General features: G+C 33.1%; 2 protein-coding genes across 4 annotated transcripts in view; one reads left to right on the top strand and one right to left on the bottom strand.

The window, feature by feature from the left end:
• Window positions 1-1,770: 1,770 nt before the first annotated feature.
• Window positions 1,771-7,937, bottom strand: LOC133182827 (ATP-dependent RNA helicase DDX55-like). Its single transcript, XM_061317675.1, has 5 exons — window positions 7,529-7,937; window positions 4,874-5,358; window positions 4,167-4,741; window positions 3,416-3,662; window positions 1,771-2,202 (listed from the first exon to the last, which is right to left on the bottom strand). Exons 1-5 carry the CDS (start codon window positions 7,917-7,919, stop codon window positions 2,146-2,148), a joined length of 1,755 nt encoding a protein of 584 aa, XP_061173659.1. The 5' UTR covers window positions 7,920-7,937; the 3' UTR covers window positions 1,771-2,145.
• A 272-nt stretch (window positions 7,938-8,209) lies between these two features.
• LOC133182849 (histone-lysine N-methyltransferase SETDB1-like) overlaps window positions 8,210-20,175 on the top strand; it is a 38,281-nt gene continuing 26,315 nt past the window's right edge. For 2 of the 3 annotated variants that reach the window (XM_061317696.1, XM_061317704.1), the window contains exons 1-21: window positions 8,210-8,274; window positions 8,458-8,572; window positions 9,612-9,794; window positions 9,957-10,050; window positions 10,405-10,428; window positions 11,058-11,195; window positions 11,476-11,602; window positions 12,052-12,122; window positions 12,285-12,384; window positions 12,660-12,771; window positions 12,876-12,957; window positions 13,041-13,114; window positions 13,268-13,341; window positions 13,479-13,537; window positions 13,812-13,932; window positions 14,046-14,166; window positions 14,529-14,816; window positions 16,168-16,269; window positions 17,327-17,395; window positions 18,695-18,794; window positions 19,810-19,993. In XM_061317696.1, the coding sequence (XP_061173680.1) occupies window positions 8,482-8,572; window positions 9,612-9,794; window positions 9,957-10,050; window positions 10,405-10,428; window positions 11,058-11,195; window positions 11,476-11,602; window positions 12,052-12,122; window positions 12,285-12,384; window positions 12,660-12,771; window positions 12,876-12,957; window positions 13,041-13,114; window positions 13,268-13,341; window positions 13,479-13,537; window positions 13,812-13,932; window positions 14,046-14,166; window positions 14,529-14,816; window positions 16,168-16,269; window positions 17,327-17,395; window positions 18,695-18,794; window positions 19,810-19,993 (2,214 nt within the window). In that variant the 5' untranslated portion in view covers window positions 8,210-8,274; window positions 8,458-8,481. The remainder of the gene's footprint in view (window positions 8,275-8,457; window positions 8,573-9,611; window positions 9,795-9,956; window positions 10,051-10,404; window positions 10,429-11,057; window positions 11,196-11,475; window positions 11,603-12,051; window positions 12,123-12,284; window positions 12,385-12,659; window positions 12,772-12,875; window positions 12,958-13,040; window positions 13,115-13,267; window positions 13,342-13,478; window positions 13,538-13,811; window positions 13,933-14,045; window positions 14,167-14,528; window positions 14,817-16,167; window positions 16,270-17,326; window positions 17,396-18,694; window positions 18,795-19,809; window positions 19,994-20,175) is intronic. The other variant, XM_061317710.1, reaches the window with a different exon arrangement.

Consider the following 20,175-nt stretch of genomic DNA (forward strand, 5'->3'; position numbering starts at 1 on the left):
TTTTAAGTTGAACACAAACAGCTTCATTATGGCCACACCAAAATATTAAGGTTCATCAACCTTCTGCTCAATCGCATAAAATTCTGCTTTTTAACTCTTATGACTTTCCAAAAGAAATGCATTTTATAAGTAAATACAAACAATTACGATATAGCTTGCACGGCAAAATTGGGCAAGAAGACATTTCAATTTGTCAAATTTCTACAGAAATAATAGATTATTATGTTATTCAGAGTTATCTCTCTTATCAGAGTATCAATGAACCTTAAGCTGATGCACCCCAAGAGTGTATCCAGTATTCAGAGCTGCTTAACTAAATAATCTGCTTTTGTGTTTGGAATTTGCATTTGCATTGGAATTAATGTATTTAATGGATAAATGAAAACAAGGCTAGAATATTTTTAATACAAAAGGAAGTGGAAAAAGAGTCTGTTTTGTAATTGCAAAATAACCATTATATTAGAGTAATACATGTATATGGTTAGTGTATCAGAGATGTTTCCTTTTGGTTACAATACTACCAACTATTACCAAGAGGGTTAATTAGATGGAGACTGCTGATCCTATAAATAAGTTGCGGGTATAAGGATATTAAAATACAATTGAATATGTATATAAATAAATATACAAAAATAAGACAAAACTGGAGACCTAAACTTGAATTTTTAATTATGGACAAATCTCAAATGTTTTTATAAAGACTGTACAATAAATCTTTGTTATAAAGAACTCGCTTATAAGGAAATCTCAATTATAAGGAATTTTTTTTAATCCCGTAGGAGACTTTGCATTATGTTCCTTATACGGATATAAAGAATCTCAGTTATAAGAAATTTTTTTGAATCCCATAGGAGACTTTGCATTATGTTCCTTATACGGATATAAAGAATCTCAGTTATAAGAAATTTTTTTTAATCCCGTAGGAGACTTTGCATTATGTTCCTTATATGGATATAAAGAATCTCAGTTATAAGAAATTTTTTTTAATCCCGTAGGAGACTTTGCACTATGTTCCTTATATGGATATAAAGAATCTCAGTTATAAGAAATTTTTTTTAATCCCGTAGGAGACTTTGCACTATGTTCCTTATACGGATATAAAGAATCTCAGTTATAAGAAATTTTTTTGAATCTCATAGGAGACTTTGCACTATGTTCCTTATATGGATATAAGGAATCTCAGTTATAAGAAATTTTTTTGAATCCCGTAGGAGACTTTGCACTATGTTCCTTATACGGATATAAAGAATCTCAGTTATAAGAAATTTTTTTGAATCTCATAGGAGACTTTGCACTATGTTCCTTATATGGATATAAGGAATCTCAGTTATAAGAAATTTTTTTGAATCCCATAGGAGACTTTGCACTATGTTCCCTATACGGATATAAGGAATCTCAGTTATAAGAAATTTTTTTGAATCCCATAGGAGACTTTGCATTATGTCCCTTATACGGATATAAAGAATCTCTGTTATATGGAACCAAAATTTGAAGTCCCAGTGTCTTCCTTCTAACCGAGTTTTACTGTACTGGGAAATTTTCAAACTACTTTATTTCTTAACACATGAATTTAGTATTGTAAACATGCTAACCTAAAAGCCAATTTGCTTCTTAAGTATTAATTGCAAAATATGTATCGGTGCAGATTAAAGATGATAAAATGATAAGAAATATTGCATGGTGAAATAATTATATTTACTTTACTGAAAATGTATAGTCAATAAAATTATTCAAGATGCACAAACATGAATCACTGCTCAGTACAATGAGTAATGCTGCACTTTCTCTTTAATAGCGTTGTCTGACATCTGGCCCCAGGATCATGAAACAGTCTTAGACTTAAGTCAAATTTTCAATCGGTTGTAAAATTTTTATTTATTATTGAATTTGCAGAAAACAACATTTTTGTGAAGCAATATTAAAAAATATTTTAATTATGGTCTGCTTGACTTCTACAACATTGTAGTATAAAATAAAGATTTTGACTTAAGCTTAAGATGTTTCATGATCCTGGGGCCAGGTTATGTACAATTCTATGCTACACTTGATACTGATTAGCTGATGCATTAATAACAGTAACAATACAGCATTCTTGATAAAATAATGAACTCGCTGTTGAGGTCATCACTTAAAACCATAATGGACTCAGTCTTCTCCACTGTCTGAAGGAGCAAACTGACAGTCAAATTCCTCTTTGGAAATCTGAATAAAACAAACACAAATGTTAATCAAAATAGATATCTGAATACAACAAACACAAATGTTGATCAAAATAGAAATCTGAATAAAACAAACACAAATGTTGATCAATACAGTACTGGACAAATATCCACAAATGTAATTTATATGAGGACAAGAACAAAGTGCACCTGTACACAAGGACAATATTTATATCCCTGTATGACAATTTTTTTGTGAATGAGTTGTACAGAGTACATCATGTACTCAAAACAATATTTGAAAACCAGAAGTTTCTTTAGATAATTTTCATGTAGCTAAATAAATATATAGGGGTGGATTTTCTTGAACAGGTTTATGAACCGAATATTGACAGTGATCTCCTGGTGTTTAGATTAATTTCAATTTTGTAAGAGAATTCAATGCACATTCAATGCAAAATTTGTTACCTACCCATACACTGTTGAACAAATTAGATTCAGGGTTCAGCTGATTAGCAAGTGAATCAATAGTTTTGATTTATAGGTGATAGCCTTATTTAGTGAGTATAGACAGGGTTGCAAATAATCTCTCACAAATGTGAGTAATTTTGTCCTTTGGTGACCAACTCTTGGGGATGTTATCCCTCACATGGCAAGTAAGAATTTTATCTGAACTTTTCCAGACCTGACCATGGTTTAATATTATACTACTAAATGCAATTTTGTTTTCACATTCTCTATCAAGAATTGTTGTTCATACATGTACCTCATATTACAAGGGCATTGACAGAGGTGTATGTAGGAGCAAAATAGCAGGATCAAAGACTCGGAGGGAGAATGTCGTTTTCAAGACTATGTTCCTACCAAATGTTTTCTAGACCCTGAATCACATCAACATTTTGACTATGTGAGGTCTTGAAGTGAAGGAAAATGTGGATGTTCATGCAAACAGTGTCAAAATCCACAGAAAAATAAAAGACTGTGGAAATCAAAGGATACATGTACTTCTCAGAGATTATGATACAAAAAGATCGAGAATTTATTTTTTTGTGAAGTGGACAAAATATCCCCAAATGGGCCCCAAAACATCAATGTGGGCTAGTAAAACTTGTAAATAGGGGGCATACATGACCTCTAAGGTTTTAAAAGTTATTTGCAACCCTGATACATAATAAATAAGGTTATCTCCTGTATTTCTCTGTTGCAGAAGTATATAGCATTTAATATACAAAAGTGAAGAGGCAATTATTTCCTACTTTTCCTTTCTTTAGTTTCTTCATAAGTTTAACATCATCTTGAAAATCCTCCTCCTCTTCCTCCTTTTCCTCGTCTTCAGCTTTCCTCTTTCTAGACATCTCTTTCTGCTCCCTTCTCTTTTTCTTGCGATCTTTCCTCTCCTTTTGTTTAGACCAGGCCTGGGATCTTGGAGGACGTCGGAATTTTGATGGCTTTGATTCTTCTGACTGAAGCTTTATCTGTCTTTGTTTCTCCCTGTTTTTGTCTCTATCAAAAAATTAAAAAATACTTCATTAGAATCAAATTGTGCTTATAGCTAAAGTAATCAGGTTTTAAACCTTTCAAGGTGTAATCAGTCAAGTGTCGCTTAACACCTAATAGGCTTTCATGGATCAGACAATACTTGATACATCGTTTGTTTTGTGCCTCTGCCCAGGTTTATCAGCAATAAAAAACGGGGAGGGGGGATTTTTTTTTGCCCCAAATTTTACAATGCAAATAATACAGTCTCTGCATTTGTAGACACCCTAATGAACGTATCTATTTTATACAAAAGTACATGTATTTATTTCATAAGATTTGTTGAGAAATGGTTTTGTGCTTTGAGTTTCCAATGCAATAAGCATTCTATTGTAATAAAGAGTGAACAGAATAATGACAATTCACTGTAGTGATAAATGTTTTTAAAAAGATGTTGAAAAAATATATAAAAGAAATTTCAAATGTACCAAAAAGTGAACAAAAATTGCTTAAGTGACTCTTGAATCATACTTGTAAGCAATGCTATTAAAATCCGCTTCCACTGGAATAAAGTTGCATACATCTTTCCCTTTCAACTCCGGCATCTTAGGAATGCGTAAAAGTCCATATCCAGTGGCCAGTTTACCAAAATCTAAGTCTTTGATTCTGAAAATCAAGCTACATTCATGTTTAGCATAGAATTGTATAAATGATACATATGCCCTGGCTCCCTTTTCCATCAGAGCTCGGTCTTTAAGGGCAAATTTCTGAATTTTAGGTAAGTAATTATTCACACTGTCACATGGCTCCATTCTTTGTAGAAGAACTTTCTGATTGATTTTCAAGAAATTAATATATGTATCCTCTGCAGGAAGAAGAAACACCAGAGCATTTCCTGTGTTTCCAATTCTGGCTGTCCGACCACATCTGTGAACAAAAAAGTTGGCAGATTTTGGGGGATTGTACTGTATGACCCAGTTCACTTCTGGAATATCAACTCCTCTTGCCATTACATCACTGCAAACCAGTATTCCACTTTCTAAATTTCTGAATTTGGCAAACACTTTGTTTCTCTTATTCTTCATTTTTCCATGGAGGCACAAAACCTGGATATAAAGCAGAGTTACTGGTGTAGATAAGACATAATTTGCAGTTACTTGTACTTAATGAAACCCATTACATATAGACTTTGTGAATTATTTGTTTTTTATCAAATAATTAAGGGGAAAAAATCATACCTGTGTGTTTTTTAACAAAATTTGTAACACTTTAGAGAAATAATCCACTCCTGCACATGTGCTGAAGAAAATCATTATTTTTTCATTCTTCCTTGCTTGAACAAAATTCATCATCTGATTGAATTTCTGATCACTTTCTACAGTCATATAAAAATTCTTTAACGTTGAGGGGGTTCTCTGTTCAATTTTGCCATCGGCTTTTTTCTTTTCCTTCACATTGATACGTACTGGGTTTCTTAGGCCTGCTCTGATAAGGTTTTCTAGCTCATCAGTTTGGGTTGCTGAAAATAAACCTGTCCTTCGTTGCTTGGGTAGATAACTTAATATTGTATTGATGCTGGCCTCGAATCCCAAATCCAGAAGCTGGTCTGCTTCATCCAAAACCAACACTTCCAAACACCTTACACTAGCAGCAAGATTCAATCCATACTGTGGTTTTTCCAACATGGCTTCAAACTTTCCTGGTGTGGCAATGATGATATTTCCTAGAATATAAAGATATTTGTACATTTAACATTTTTTTTAATGAACATTGTAAGCGTGAGAAAAAAAAGTAACACTGAGTCAGTTCATCTACAGCTTGAATATATCTTAACACACTAGCTGTTCTTATCAATGTACAAAATTCCAAGGAGCATGCAAGCATATGAATAGTTTCTTGTTAGAGGGGCTGATTTTTTTTTAAGAATTTCTTTCAGTAAGTTAACCATTGTAAATGCAATTCTATCTGAAGAATACAGTCATTTAGGGTATTCTGAATCACCTTTTACATTTTGACTGCAAACGATTTTATTAAGTTTATAAATGGTTGTTTCGTATTAAAAGAAAGCCAATTCCATGAAAATTTAGATCTACTGTATAGGGTGAGTCTATCTTTGGTACAGCGACCTTGACGTGGGTTATATTTACATCACCTTTTTAGTGTATTGCAGGTCACTTCTGGGTATTTCAAATCACTGGATAAATGGGCTAAAAACGGACAGATAACAACAAAATAATTCATAAATTAGTCGATATTGTTTACCAAAAGGCTTCAAAAATAAAAAAAATTATTTTCTTGTCGATTGTTCTTGTTTATTTTAAACTTATTAAAACCCCCCTCTGTAGTCGCAGTATAAAACAGCGTTCTCAGAAGTGGATCATGCAGAAAAGCAATTACCAACGAAATAATGGTTCCAAAAAATATTTGACTGTAAATTGTTGTCTTGTAAATAAAATTTTGTCATTTTATTCCCCTCTGAATTTTTTTCAATGCAAAACAATTAACATTGAAAATGTAATATATACCTAATCATAATTCTACGAGTAGGCTACCCTAAAAAAAATGACAATGATTATGAAAAAAAAAATGTATGAAAAGAAATTAAACCAACTCAAATTTAGATATCACGATTATCAAGAATGACATATTTCACTGCATAACTTATACGCATATGCATACTTATACATCAGTATATGTGTACATATGCATGTCCATATTTGTATGACAAAAGGATCAATACTGATCAAGGGTATACCTGGGATAGTTTTATTACTTCTTGCTATGTCAAATAATTACTTTCATACCCCTTGCATTTTAGAAAAAACAATGATATAAAAATATCTGACATATAACAAGTGTGTAGCATGTGCAATTTATTCCGCTGCAGTCATATACACACATGGTTCGAAATACCCCAAACTGTAGGGGGCTACAAAGGCGGCCATAACTAATATATTTCTGAGGTGTTATCAAAAACAATTAATGCTCATGAAATCTTATACAGTGTTTTTTTTCCCCCTTATATATCTGGTACCAATAAACGGTACCGTTCCCAATGCCAAAACATGTTAATTTTCCCCAATTTTGAGACTTAAAAACTCCCAATTCAACTGCCAAGCAACAGATTACGATGACATCGTATTTCTTTTCATATGAAACATTGTACAAATTGACTAATTGTTTCACTTCCCCTTAAATCGAAAGTTGAGATCAGTTGTAATGGATGGCGGGACCTGTGGTGTAAGCAGCGTAGTGTCATACATTTTGATAAATTGAGAGCTTGAAAATGCGAAAACAAGGGACATTGATATGAAAAATAATAAATAATTGTTGTTTATTCTTTAAAACATGGAGTAATAGGTAATGAGAACGGAATAAACGCAAAATGCGTTTCATTTGTTTAAATGATAGAAAATTCTCCTTACTCCTTTGTTCTACTTTGATGCCAAATTTTCCCAATTGAACCGGTACCGGACCCTTTCCCAAAGGGTGAAAAAAATCGCTGTTATAAAATTGTCTTTCTATCAATAAAAATTGTCTTTCATCCACCACCAACGTTACGATAATGATGAGAAATACCATGCAACGTTTCTACATGGGCATTTTCTTCGAAAAGGATAGCAAGTTAATGAATTAAATTATTAATTTTTTAATTAACACATTATGTTTACCTCTTTAGTTTTTGTAAGTAGTGAGTATGCACCATGCTGTTAATGACTTGTTGGTTGTCACATGTGTACATGTATTGTGCGAAGTACAGCAATAAGGTAAATTACCGAGAGTCGCGAAATGCGGGGTGATTCAGAATACCCTAAATGACTGTAAGGGAAATAGAAAGCACATATCTTAATGTGTATCATACACCGCTTTAATTCTTCACCATCCGTACTCACCACCATTAGCCTTAAACTTCTCTGCATCTTTGATGGGGTTTTCACCTCCTATGAGAAGCAACGAAGTCAGATCAGATATATGCTTCAGGAAGTGTGATAAAACTTCATTGATCTGTATAGCAAGTTCTCTTGTAGGGGTAATAATGATGGCCCCTACTTCCTTTTTGGACCAGTTGCCTCGTTTCTTCAGAATCTCTAGGATTGGCACTATGAAAGCTAAAGTTTTACCACTCCCTGTTACTGCCTCGGCTGCCACATCCTTGTTGCTTAAAAATAATGGAATACATGCTGCTTGTACAGGTGTTGGATTTATAAATCCTCCATCTCGGAGGGATTGGTGGATAAAATCACTCAAAGATACAGGTAAATCATTCCACGTGCTCTCTGTCATTTTTGATGCATTTCAAGCAGGATATAGTCAAAGCCCGCTAATTACGGAACCCAAAAAAAACCGGAAAATAACGAAATCAACAATGACGATTTTTTTGCATATACTTATGATGGGATAAAATATTATCTTTTTGAAAATGACTTTCACATATTTTCAAGGAATTTTGAATGAATATATATTCAGCTATTTTTAAATTTCTTGATCTTTCCGGAAATGTAGGGGGGTTTCCAACTTTTAGGTATTTTAATGCTATTTTTACCTCCTTGAACAGAAGATTTCCGCGTTATTGTTCGAAGATGTGTTTTAAGTTTACAAAATTGCTCTACCATTGTTGATATTCCAAAACTATTTTAATGTAATTCTTGATTTTTTTTTCTGTTTCTATAGTGTTAGTATAAGAGCATTTATCGATCTTTGCATTTATCTTTTGTTTTCAAACAGCGATAATCACATGTACCTTGTCAGTTTGTAGCTGCTCTTAAACCAGTTATACAACTTTTACTTGTTTTTTGTAGCCTTTTGATTTTATCATTTAAAGATCTTAACATTGTGTTGCAACATCATGGCCGACAAGATGGAAACAACTCCAAATCCATCAGTCAATGCAGAAATGCCACCACCTCAGTCTAAGGAGGTTATAAGAAATGACAAAGGTATTCTTAAAGCTTTAATATTGATTAACTTATTCATGAACTAAAATGACATGTTATACAAGATTCACAATGACATCTTAATTGCTTATTGTAAAAGTGGTAAAAAACTGACTTCAACATGCACAAGTTGAGAGATGATAAAAAAAAATTTCTCTTTAATCACTGTTAATGTCTTACTAAGTCTGGCTAGAAATGATATTGATGTCATTTTTGAGTCTCGTATATGAACATGAATGAAAATAATGTAAGGAGTTTCGTGATTTTCATGTAAAGTGAGTATATGTTTTCAATTAAAATCTAGTGAGAAAACTGAACTAGTCAATGAAAATAGTTTTACCCCCATGACCTGTAAAGAATCTAACTTGACATCATTGAAAGAAAGTGTTTGATGTTGCAACTACTAGGGGCAGGCACAGTTGTATTTAATGCTGAATACTATAAAAGTGCTTATATACATATAGAATTAAAGGTCTGATATTCTTAAATTAGGGCTGTCATGAGTACCCAAAATAACCGAGAACCGCGGTACAAGTTGTTCGGTTCGGTTCCGGTTCCATTTTTCCGGATTTCAGTTCGATCTGGTTTATATATTAGAGTCTGTTCAATACAAAAAATGGTGTAGAAATCAAAGGAATGATGACGATAACAGTGATAAAAAAACATCACAACTGAAATCTACTTCATTCCATGACAAAACACTTGTCACGGAAGTATTAGATAATTATCAAAACGAGCAGGAATGGTCAGGTTGTGGCTAATAGTAGGCCAAGTCACCGATGTCTAGACGTTCGCATGGTTAAGACTTGTTTTCAATGTAAATTTAATGTAACAAATAAAAATTTTTCAAGTTAAATTCATGAAATTAAGGTTTAAAATAGATGTAAATACCCGACTCGAAAAACCTGAAACCGAATCGAAAATTTACAGAACCGACCCGACCCGAAAAATTTTGGAACCGTGACAGCACTATCTTACCTGTTAGTCTATAGATTATAAGTTGAAGAAAAAATTCATAGAAGTAAATATCTTACTTTTTCAGCTGTTGTGGAGATTCTGGATTCTGACTCTGAAAGTGATGATCCTGTGTATAAATTTAGATTTGACATTGAGGATCTGATAGCATCCACACTGAATGAGTTTGGGGACCCAGAGAGAAATGAAGATTCACCAAAAATGACACAAACTCTAAATGATCTTAGTGGACAGATAAGAGGGATTGAAAGTAAGTTTTTTTTTTTTAAATTAATTCTCAGATTTTATCACTGAAACAGAAGTATTAGTTTTCTGTATTAATACAGCAAATAAGATTAAATTGTGAATTGCATTTACTTTAAGATAAGAGACATGTAAGTGGCAAGTTAAAATGTTAAATTCTTATTTGAAGGAAAACAGAAAGAAATTGAAAAGATTTTTAGTAATTGTGAAGAAAGGTTGAGAATTTATCAGCAAGAGCTGGAGGAAGCAGATAAAGAAGAAATGTAAGATTTTAAACCTTTGTACACATATACACATACAGAGAGAGACACCAGTAACACATGAATAACATTTTATAAGCTCTACAGAGTATGACAGACTCATTGTGATCACTTTGTCTTCAGTCAATCCATCTGGAACAGACAAAAAAAGGTTTTCTTCAACCAAGATATGTTTAATTTTATGGGCAGCTTAGGGACCTCAAGAGTTTTATTTATCAAATACATGTAATGATAAAAATGTAATGGTATATGACCATGTGAGTAAAAAAATAAAAGAAAAAACTATGAATGCAGCATGAAAATTTTAAACTAGCAATATTTCATATTTAATGCATTGGTAATTTTCTTGCTCCTCAGAAGTGATGAAGAATCAAGCATGAGGTAATAAGACATCCACTCTTTATTACCCATTAAGAATGCAAGCTAACTTTTTTATTTCAATTAACATGTATATACACTCTATTTTGGAATCGAAGGAATTTTATGGTTCATTGTCTGTGTGTGATAATGATACCAGATGAACTAGAGAATTTGGTTGCTACATAATGGGATGAAGGAGATCTCTAATTCAAGCCACATACGTCAGTGAATTGATCAGTGAAAAGTAAAAGAACATCACTAAGTTGAATGCGAAAATAAATTTTCTAACAACAATAATGGTGGTTTGGGAAGACAGTATAATGTTTATGAGTTATTTACTCTTCTGAGTGCTATACTGTCTGACCACTATCAACTTGTTTTAAGGGTTATTCTACACATACATGTATATTGACATTATTTTTGCTCTCTCTTTCTCTTTTTTTTATTTTACTTGGCATGGGTTTGTCGGCATGTTTTTGAGCCCAGAAGATAGATTTTAACTAATTTAAAATATATTCATGCAAAATAAATGACACATACAATCTATAAGAAATTAAGATATCTGTTTATATTTTACCATCACAAATTAACAGAAAAGCTGCTATTATTTAGTAAAAATGAAGTAAAAGCCTTGTTTTGGGGGTTTGCAGGTTGAAAGAAGTAGCAGCTGAAATGGAGGCAAAAGAAGCAGCAGAAGCCAATGCCAAGAATGAAGAAACCGACTCGGATGATGATGTCCAAATCATTGCTTCATCTTTTGATCCTGAAGTTTCAGCAAAAAATCAAAGGTACATGTACTTCTACATAGATACATGTAAAGTTGAATTTTGGTATCTTGAACATTGATATTTGGAATAACATGGATATTTCAAAGTAAGAAGGAAGTCCTAACTACCTTTCCTTTATGTATTTTAACTTTGATATCTTGAATCCTTAGATATCTCCCATTTTTTTCCAGTCCCATAGACTTCAAGGTATCAAGGTTTTACTGTATATGGAAGCAGACATAGAATCTGATCTCTTAATTTATTTTTGTATTTTTGATTGTAAATGCTGTTGTTTTCATAGACTCCAGGTTTTGAAGATTCCACCCCAGCAGAAAAGTTCCTCACCATCCTTGGCTAATCTGAGACAGGCTTTGACAGGAGCTATAAATGATTCAATCAATCAACAACAACAGAGCACCACACAACAGGTAACGCCCAGATATGCCTGAGAGGGTGAATTTAGAGGAGGACACTGTAATATTATTTTAGGCACCACACAACAGGTAGCACCCTGATAATAAGCCCAAGAGGCCTGAAGAGGGTTAACTTAGAGGAGGCCCCTCTAATTTTATTTCTAGGGCACAGGTAACACCCAGATAAGCCCAAAGGGATTAAATTAACACAGACTGATCTTTAATTGTATTTCTAGGGCAGCACTAAGCAGGTAGCATCCAGTAATGCCTGAAGGTTTAATTAGACCATCCACTCCATGATTTTATTTCCAGTGCTAGTTGATTTTTCTCAAAGTACAGTTACATTTCATAGATATGTTAGAAATCAATAGTGAGGAGAAAATTCAGTAATACTTCAAAGAAGACTTTCAATCACTTTAATTTTTGCAAACTCTGTTTTAAGCAATTTCATTTTTTCTTTTCAGCCTTCATCAAATAAGAGCACCACAGTACTGTCCAGTGCTCAAACTAAGATGGCATATCTTCAAATGGCAATGTAAGTGCGCCTGGCTTGTGGGGCTCATGAGTTGTATACATTATATAAAACAAAATGTCTAGCATGGATAACTACATAAAATCTCTTATTTGATAAAATTTGTGCTTCCTAAATCCTTTTTTTTTTAAATCTCTTGAAATTGCATTATTTATTTTATGACAGGAACATTAAAGAGGGAAGCAAGGTGCTTGGCAAAAAATACAATGATATTTGGTACAAGGGTACTGTAGTGGATGTGACAGTGGCAAAGGATTTAGCTTATGTAAGTACATGTTTTACTCAATCATTAACTTGTGTGTTTTTCTTCTTCCTCTTTTTTAAGGTTTACTTATTTTACTGCCACCAGTATTTTTATGATAAACTAAAACAGTAAATATAAAAGTAGTGAAATTAATTTGAAAAATTAATTATTATGAAATAATAGTAAACTGTTTATTCATGTAAGATCAAATTTTTTTATAGAAAATGCGAAAATAACCATGAACAAAATCAGAACTGCATGCAGTAATTTTTAAATGATAAACATTGTGTTTGTAGAATTTTTATACAGTGAAGTTCGATGGCAAGGGAAGAAAGTCCCTGCCAGCTCTGAATATTGCCTTCAAGGATTCACTGAGTAAGCCGGTGTCCGTCGGAACCAGGGTGGTTGGTAAGAGCTGTAGTTTTGTCCACAGTGATAAAAATAACGCAAGAATCACCATTTTGTGATCTTTATTCAAATGTTCAAATTATTCAAAACAATTCTATCCACAGCTCTGTACAAAGATGAAGAGTCTTTAGCTTCATTTTATGCTGGCATTGTGGCTGAGACCCCAAACCAAAGAAATGCTTACAGGTGGGACAAGATAGCTGATTAAAATAATTTAAAAAATTGTAATCCAACTACTATACTTACATGATTAAGGTCTGATTTTTCAGGTATTTAATTTTCTTTGATGATGGATATGCCCAGTATTCCAGGTCTGAGGATATTCATAAAGTATTGGCTCAGAGTAAGTGAATATTTCTCAAGCAAAGTTAGTTGTCTGAAGAAAGAAATTGCTGTTAGTGGTGAAAGAATTTTTCTGATTAAAGCAGTGTATTACAAAATTTTCTTAATATCAATGAAATTCTTGAAGTACACGCACATTTTTCTCTGTATCCAGGTGCAAATGTTTGGGAGGATATTCATCAAGATTCTCAGGAATTCATCAAAGATTATCTTAAACAGTACCCAGAGGTGGGTGTAAGACAGGGCACTTCACATATAAAATTACCTGTTAATACTTACTTAAGTCCTCTCAGTGCTTTGTACACATAAGACCTGTAAATGTTCACATGTAAATGATTGTCATTTTCACAAATGTTTTTTTCTAGAGACCCATGGTCCGACTGAACAAGGGTCAAACAGTGAGGACAGAATGGAATGGAAAATGGTAAAATTTCTTAATTCTAAATTGACAGAAACATACATTATGTGTACTTACAGTCAAACCTCGTTATCTCAAACTCGATGGGTCCGAGTAAAGACTTTGAGATATCCGAGGGTTCAGGATATTGAGGGTGAAATACTTAAAGAAAAAGGGCTTGGGGCTTTCAAATCACTTCGGCATATGGTATTCAAGATATATATTTGAGAAATTGAAGTTCAGCTGTAGTGTGAATAGGATTTTAAACGTAACATGTTTGATTGGGATATTTCTTTGGCAGGTGGACTGCAAAAGTTGAGGAGGTTGATTCAAGTCTGGCCAAGATGTATTTTCTGGCAGATAAAAGGATTGAATGGATATACAGGGGATCCACTCGCCTGGAACCTCTTTTCACTGCTCTGGTAAAAAATATTCAAACTGTAACTTTATGAAGAGAAGAGAAAAAAAATAGTAAATATATTTATAGGAAAAAGATTTCTTGAAATTTTTCATGTTTTTTAAATAATTTTTTCAGTCCAATGCAAACAAGGCCACTGGTAAAATGAGACGAACAAATATGCCTTCTAATAAGAAACATGTAGTAGAGTATACACGAGGAAATTCGGAAGAGGGAAACTCCCAGGGACCATCTCAAGGTACTTCAGCAAATGAGTATTTCAATTACTATCTATTTACTGTTAAGAAGTACAGATATTTTCCAGAATGGTTAATTGTTTAAACAATAGAATTCTTTAAATGTTTTAAATGCATATATGGTACCTCTTAGAGATTTGCTTTCTGCCCAAGACTTAGTCTATTTTTTAATGCATTGCCACTCAAAGTACTGTGTGTGTAAATTTTTGTGAACAAAATTTGGACTTCATGCTGTAAAGAAACCTTGAAATAAAATCAATTTCCTATTTTGAAAACCATATGAAGGGGCCACATAGCAAAAAGCACAAGGAGTGGGTGGGTTTCCAGCATATTCAATACTTGAAACTTTGTGGTAAAATTTCAGTATTAAAGATAGCAAAGACACAGAGCAGTCCATCACCAACTCCTCTACCTGTGACAAAGACCCCCACCTCCAGTCCTCTAGCCCCAGGAAAAAAGCGGTCAGTGGCCAGGAAAAGCACCACAGGATCCAGCCAATCAAATCAGTCCATTCAGTCAAAGCAGCCGTCCAGTGTCCCCAGTCAGGAGACAGGGGGTGAAACTCAGAACACGAAGTGGGAGGGGCCGTGGCTGAAGTTAAATAAACGTCACTCAGCTAGTTCCTCAAGCGGAGGAGAAAAAAAGTCTAGAGGTAAAGAGAATGTATCTTAATAAACACCACTCATCTAGTTCCTCAAATGGAGGAGAGAAAAAAGTCTAGAGGTAAAGAAAATGTATCTTAATAAACGCCACTCATCTAGTTCCTCAAGTGGAGGAGAAAAAAAGTCTAGAGGTAAAGAGAATGTATCTTAATATACGTCACTCATCTAGTTCCTCAAGCTGAGGAGGAAAAAAAGTCTAGAGGTAAAGAGAATGTATCTTAATATACGTCACTCATCTAGTTCCTCAAGCTGAGGAGGAAAAAAAGTCTAGTGGTAAAGAAAATGTATCTTAATAAACGTCACTCATCTAGTTCCTCAAGCTGAGGAGGAAAAAAAGTCTAGAGGTAAAGAGAATGTATCTTTATAAATGCCACTCATCTAGTTCCTCAAATGGAGGAGAGAAAAAAGTCTAGAGGTAAAGAGAATGTATCTTAATAAACGCCACTCATCTAGTACCTCAAGCGGAGGAGGAAAAAAGTCTAGAGGTAAAGAGAATGTATCTTTATAAATGCCACTCATCTAGTTCCTCAAATGGAGGAGAGAAAAAAGTCTAGAGGTAAAGAGAATGTATCTTAATAAACGCCACTTATCTAGTTCCTCAAGCTGAGGAGGAAAAAAAGTCTAGAGGTAAAGAGAATGTATCTTAATAAACGTCACTTATCTAGTTCCTCAAATGGAGGAGAAAAAAAGTCTAGAGGTAAAGAGAATGTATCTTAATATACGCCACTCATCTAGTTCCTCAAGCTGAGGAGGAAAAAAAGTCTAGAGGTAAAGAAAATGTATCTTAATAAACGCCACTCATCTAGTTCCTCAAATGGAGGAGAAAAAAAGTCTAGAGGTAAAGAGAATGTATCTTAATATACGCCACTCATCTAGTACCTCAAGTGGAGGAGAAGAAAAGTCTAGAGGTAAAGAGAATAATCTTAATCAACTTACCATTTACAACAGTAAATCTTAATGAAAAGGTAATGCAGTCAAATCTCATTATCTCAAACTTGATGGGGCCAAGAAACAAATTTGAGCTAGAGATTCAAGATATGTAGGTTAAAATACGTAAAGAAAAAGTGGTTGGGATATCAAACTCACTTTGACATATCCATGTTATTCGAGATATTGATGTTTGAGATGCTAAAGTTTTACTGTTATACAATTTAACTGTTTATATGTAATTGTATCAAAATATTATATATGTTATCATGCATGTACTATCCTGTTTTAGCATACAACATATACATGTAAAAACAAATGAGTATTTTTATATGTCTACATGTATCTATTTATCTACCTTGAGATATCTAATTATCTATATATTTAAACCATTATTGGGTTATATTTAATTAGAGATGTACTCTGCAAGCAGTATTAGCAGTAACAAGACAGGTACAGATATGGCCAGTGTTCTACAAGAAAGGTTGTCAAAGGTGACCAAAGATGAAATTCCAGGTACATATCGGCTCTAGGAAGCTCTGAGTAGAATTTCTGAATGTCTTAGAATTGCAATTAGTTCTGTAGAGATTTTTTATTTTTTATTATTTACTCTTGTAGCTGTTTTGTATTGTAACACATTTGTGTTACTAAAATAATAATACATCCCCACTGTGTTTGACATTCCTATTTACATTTGTACAGCCTAGATTAAATAATCTTTTGTTTTGCATGAATATATGTAGGTATATGTACTGGGTTTTTTTTCCATGAGGTTCATATAGATTGAAGCTTGAAATAGTGCTAAAAGATGAAATAGAACATGATTTGATAGAAAATTTTAGCATTCATAATTATTAAATAAAAGCAGTTCATTAATCTGATTTAAGTTATAAAAATCATTCAAATGTGCTGAACAAAAAAAATTATTTTAAATTTTGAATGTTGAAACCTGTTTTAATGAATGTATCATGCATATGATTTTAATATATTGTCACAGTGTTTACTGCTTTTAATCTCAGCTTTAGCTTTATGTACCCTGTACAGTTTATTGTTGATAGGAAAAGTAGAAAAAGCAAAAAGTATAGAGAAAGGTAACAGAATGCATTTCATGATTTTGTTTACTCTCTGTTTTATTTTGCCAAATAGCATATGAATCTATTGGTCTGTGTCACAAGGTTTTTTTTTTTGTGTTTATTTCTCCCTTCTTTGGCCCCCTCTGTATGATATTTTTGGAATCTTAGGATTCTCTGCTTATTAAGCTTTCTTTAGTTTATTATACTTGTATTTGCTGGCAAAGGTTTGATATTTAGAGTATGAACATGTGTGAATGTGTTTGTGTTGTATGAGAGAGAGGTGATCAAAATTGTTTTAATATTCTTATACATGTATGCATATTTCATTAATTTTTATTTTTTTGAAAGATAAAGTGGATATTTTCTTTGTATCTTTAATTAAAAAATATTTTTAGAGGAGACTGTCCTTCTATTTTATTTTAAACACTAATTAGGTAAAAAAGGTAATAACATGCTTTATACAAACTTAAGAATTTTGATACATATTTAATGTAATTCAGATGAAGAGTCCCTTGGAGAGAGACTGGAATCTGCCATCCTTGTTAAAGACCAACTCAGAAAAGTTTTTAGTGAGTATTATTATACCTTTACTGATTTTTCCCTACATAGAATTAGATCATTAAATGTGAATACTGTATGTGTACATAAATTAACCCATTCAAAATTTAGCCCAATCACAGGGTATGGAGTGGTTGGCGTAGTCATGAATTAGCGCTACACATGAAAGCGCTAAAAATAAAATTAAAAAAAAAACATTATCTATGAGTTTAAGTAAAATTTTAATAGCTTACTCTGAATAATTTTTAAACATTGTATTAGATTATTGCTGTCCAATTAGCGCGTCACTTGGCTGAAAATAGCCCTAAGGTTTTTATTGTGCGGTTGTAGTTTGGTTGTTGAACATTTAATTACCGTTTACTAGTAATTAAAATCAATTAACTTAAGATTTTCTGTATTGTGTAATTAAAACCGTACGTACTGTATGTACATTGTCGAAGTTCACATATAGAGTATGCGGGTCGACACGGACTGAATGGTCCAAGTGACAAGTGCCAATAACCCATTTTATATTAAGATTGATGCTCAAAAGTGAATTTGAAAAATAAAATCACATTAAACATGGATATATATTTACATATTAAATAGATGACTAAATCGGGCTCGGTGTTCGAGGCAGAATAAAATGGCAGATCGAAGCAAGTAGATCTAATTGAAAAACATCATGTCATATTTATTTATTAACGGTAATCATGAATTAGCGCATCGCTGTCTGCGCCAAAGCCGCTAAAATATGAAGCCCGCTTTTTTAAGTACACATACAGAAATTCCCTAGAAATCACTGTGAGTGGACTAAATGCCGTTTTTGCAGTGCATTACTCAATTGAGCTAATCCCTGCTTCAAAAATTGTATTGGTATCATTGTGAATAGACTAATCCCTGTTTTGCCATGTGTTAGTCAAGTACCAGTAACCTAATCCCTGCTTCAAAATTTGTATCAGTTTCATAAAACGGTTATAATAGTATATCAATGAGGGAGTCAGCAAGATTCTATTCCCCTCAACCAGGACTATTCCCCTCAGCTTTTTTGCCTCAGGAAATAGTCCTGGCCTTAAGGAACTGGAATCTTGCTAACTCCTTCAGTGATATACATGTGTACTTTAACTTTTGTTTAAAACTTGCAATTGCACTCTCTTAATAGACTTTCGTTTTTTAAAAATTTTTTAAGAGGAACCCACTTGAGTATGTGAGAAGTAGAAGCAAGCAAAGTTCTTGTAATACATTCAGTTATATTAATATGTTAGTGCTGTCATAATTCAGGATTGATCTTTATATGTAAGTGTGACCTTTGTATGTTCGGTGTTTTACAGCCAATCATGAGTGCGGACCAAACTGTCTCACAGAGGATGATCCACAGAAGTACAAGGGAACTAACCCTCTCCTGATTCCCCTGCTGTGTGGCTGGGAAAGGTCAGGCTTTTATTAGCTCCCCTGAAGTTTATTGTAGGGGAGTTGTTGTATGCCAAGAGCATCAGCCCCTGCTTTTCTCTTAATAATTAGGGATGTCAAAATATTTATTTTCTGTAGTCAAATATTCGATTGCATTATTCGAACGATAGTCGAATATATTCGAAACTTTTTTTGGAAACTAAAATTTTATTTCAAACTTCACTGGTACATGACATATTTAACCCGAAGTCCCCTTTTCTTAAATTTATTAAAAAGTAACATCAACTGTTACACACAGATGTTTACATGGACCTAAAATGTATGATTTCCCAGTCAATCATGTTCATAAATCGATCTGTAAAGTCGTTTTTAGGAAGCGTAAAAATGACAGTACGATTTATTTTTTAAAGCTTATTAAAATGGGGGGGGGGGGGGGGGGGACACACACACGATAAATCTGTGATAATGTTGTATTGTTAGATATTTGAATATACTTTTTGTACCAACTATCAAAATGTCTTTGAAATATATAAAAGAATATTAATTTTATAATAATAATCTTAGTGTCAAAACATGTCACGGCTATAATGGGTACATGGTATGAGATCAAGTCCAATTAATAATTTTACAAAGAAAGTGCAGTATAACAAGATAATTTTATTACAAAAACAACACATTAATTGACAAATAATACTCGCGAAGGGGAAGCATTTCTAATTACTGTACTTTCTACATATAAAACCAGTAGTTTTTATTGAGGAAAATTATCTTATTAACTGTGTCTGAGGAAAGACGGCCGGTTTCTCAAATTTAGGATGAGAATTCCATCTCTTTATCACTCTTTATTGAAATATATATTCGAATGTCGTTTCATTATTCGATCGTCGGTCCATTTGACTGATGGTCGAATAGTCGACTATTCGTTGACATCCCTATTAATAATGAAATGTTGTATGTCACATTATATTGCAGTTAAAGTGTCTATGGCTTAATGAAATATCCATTACAATTCTTGGTCATCTCTAAATATTTATAGACATGTATGTAAAATAAAGCCTGCCTACAAGAGAATTGTGGTGTACAGAGCCCCTTGTGCCAGGAGAATTCGCAATATGAATGAAGTTGAGCAGTTCTTGGCAGTAACTGATAGCAATCTAACTATTGATCTCTTCTGTTTTGACCCACAACTCCACGTCCATAAAGAGTTTGTACCAGTCAAGGTAAAGACTTTTCAAAAACGTATTGTTTCATTAAATTGAAATAAAATGGAATATAGTAAAATAACAATGCATGCATGCATGTCAGTGTGGGTTGTTATTTATTGGGTCTGAGAGAATGTTGTGCACTAAGGACATACATATGTTAATCACCTATTTATTTTAATGTAGAATTTACTTTTTAT

Source organism: Saccostrea echinata, unplaced genomic scaffold, assembly GCF_033153115.1.
Source record: "Saccostrea echinata isolate AGI-Se365-2 ecotype Australia unplaced genomic scaffold, CSIRO_AGI_Sech_v1 ptg000001l, whole genome shotgun sequence".
Taxonomy (NCBI): domain Eukaryota; kingdom Metazoa; phylum Mollusca; class Bivalvia; order Ostreida; family Ostreidae; genus Saccostrea; species Saccostrea echinata.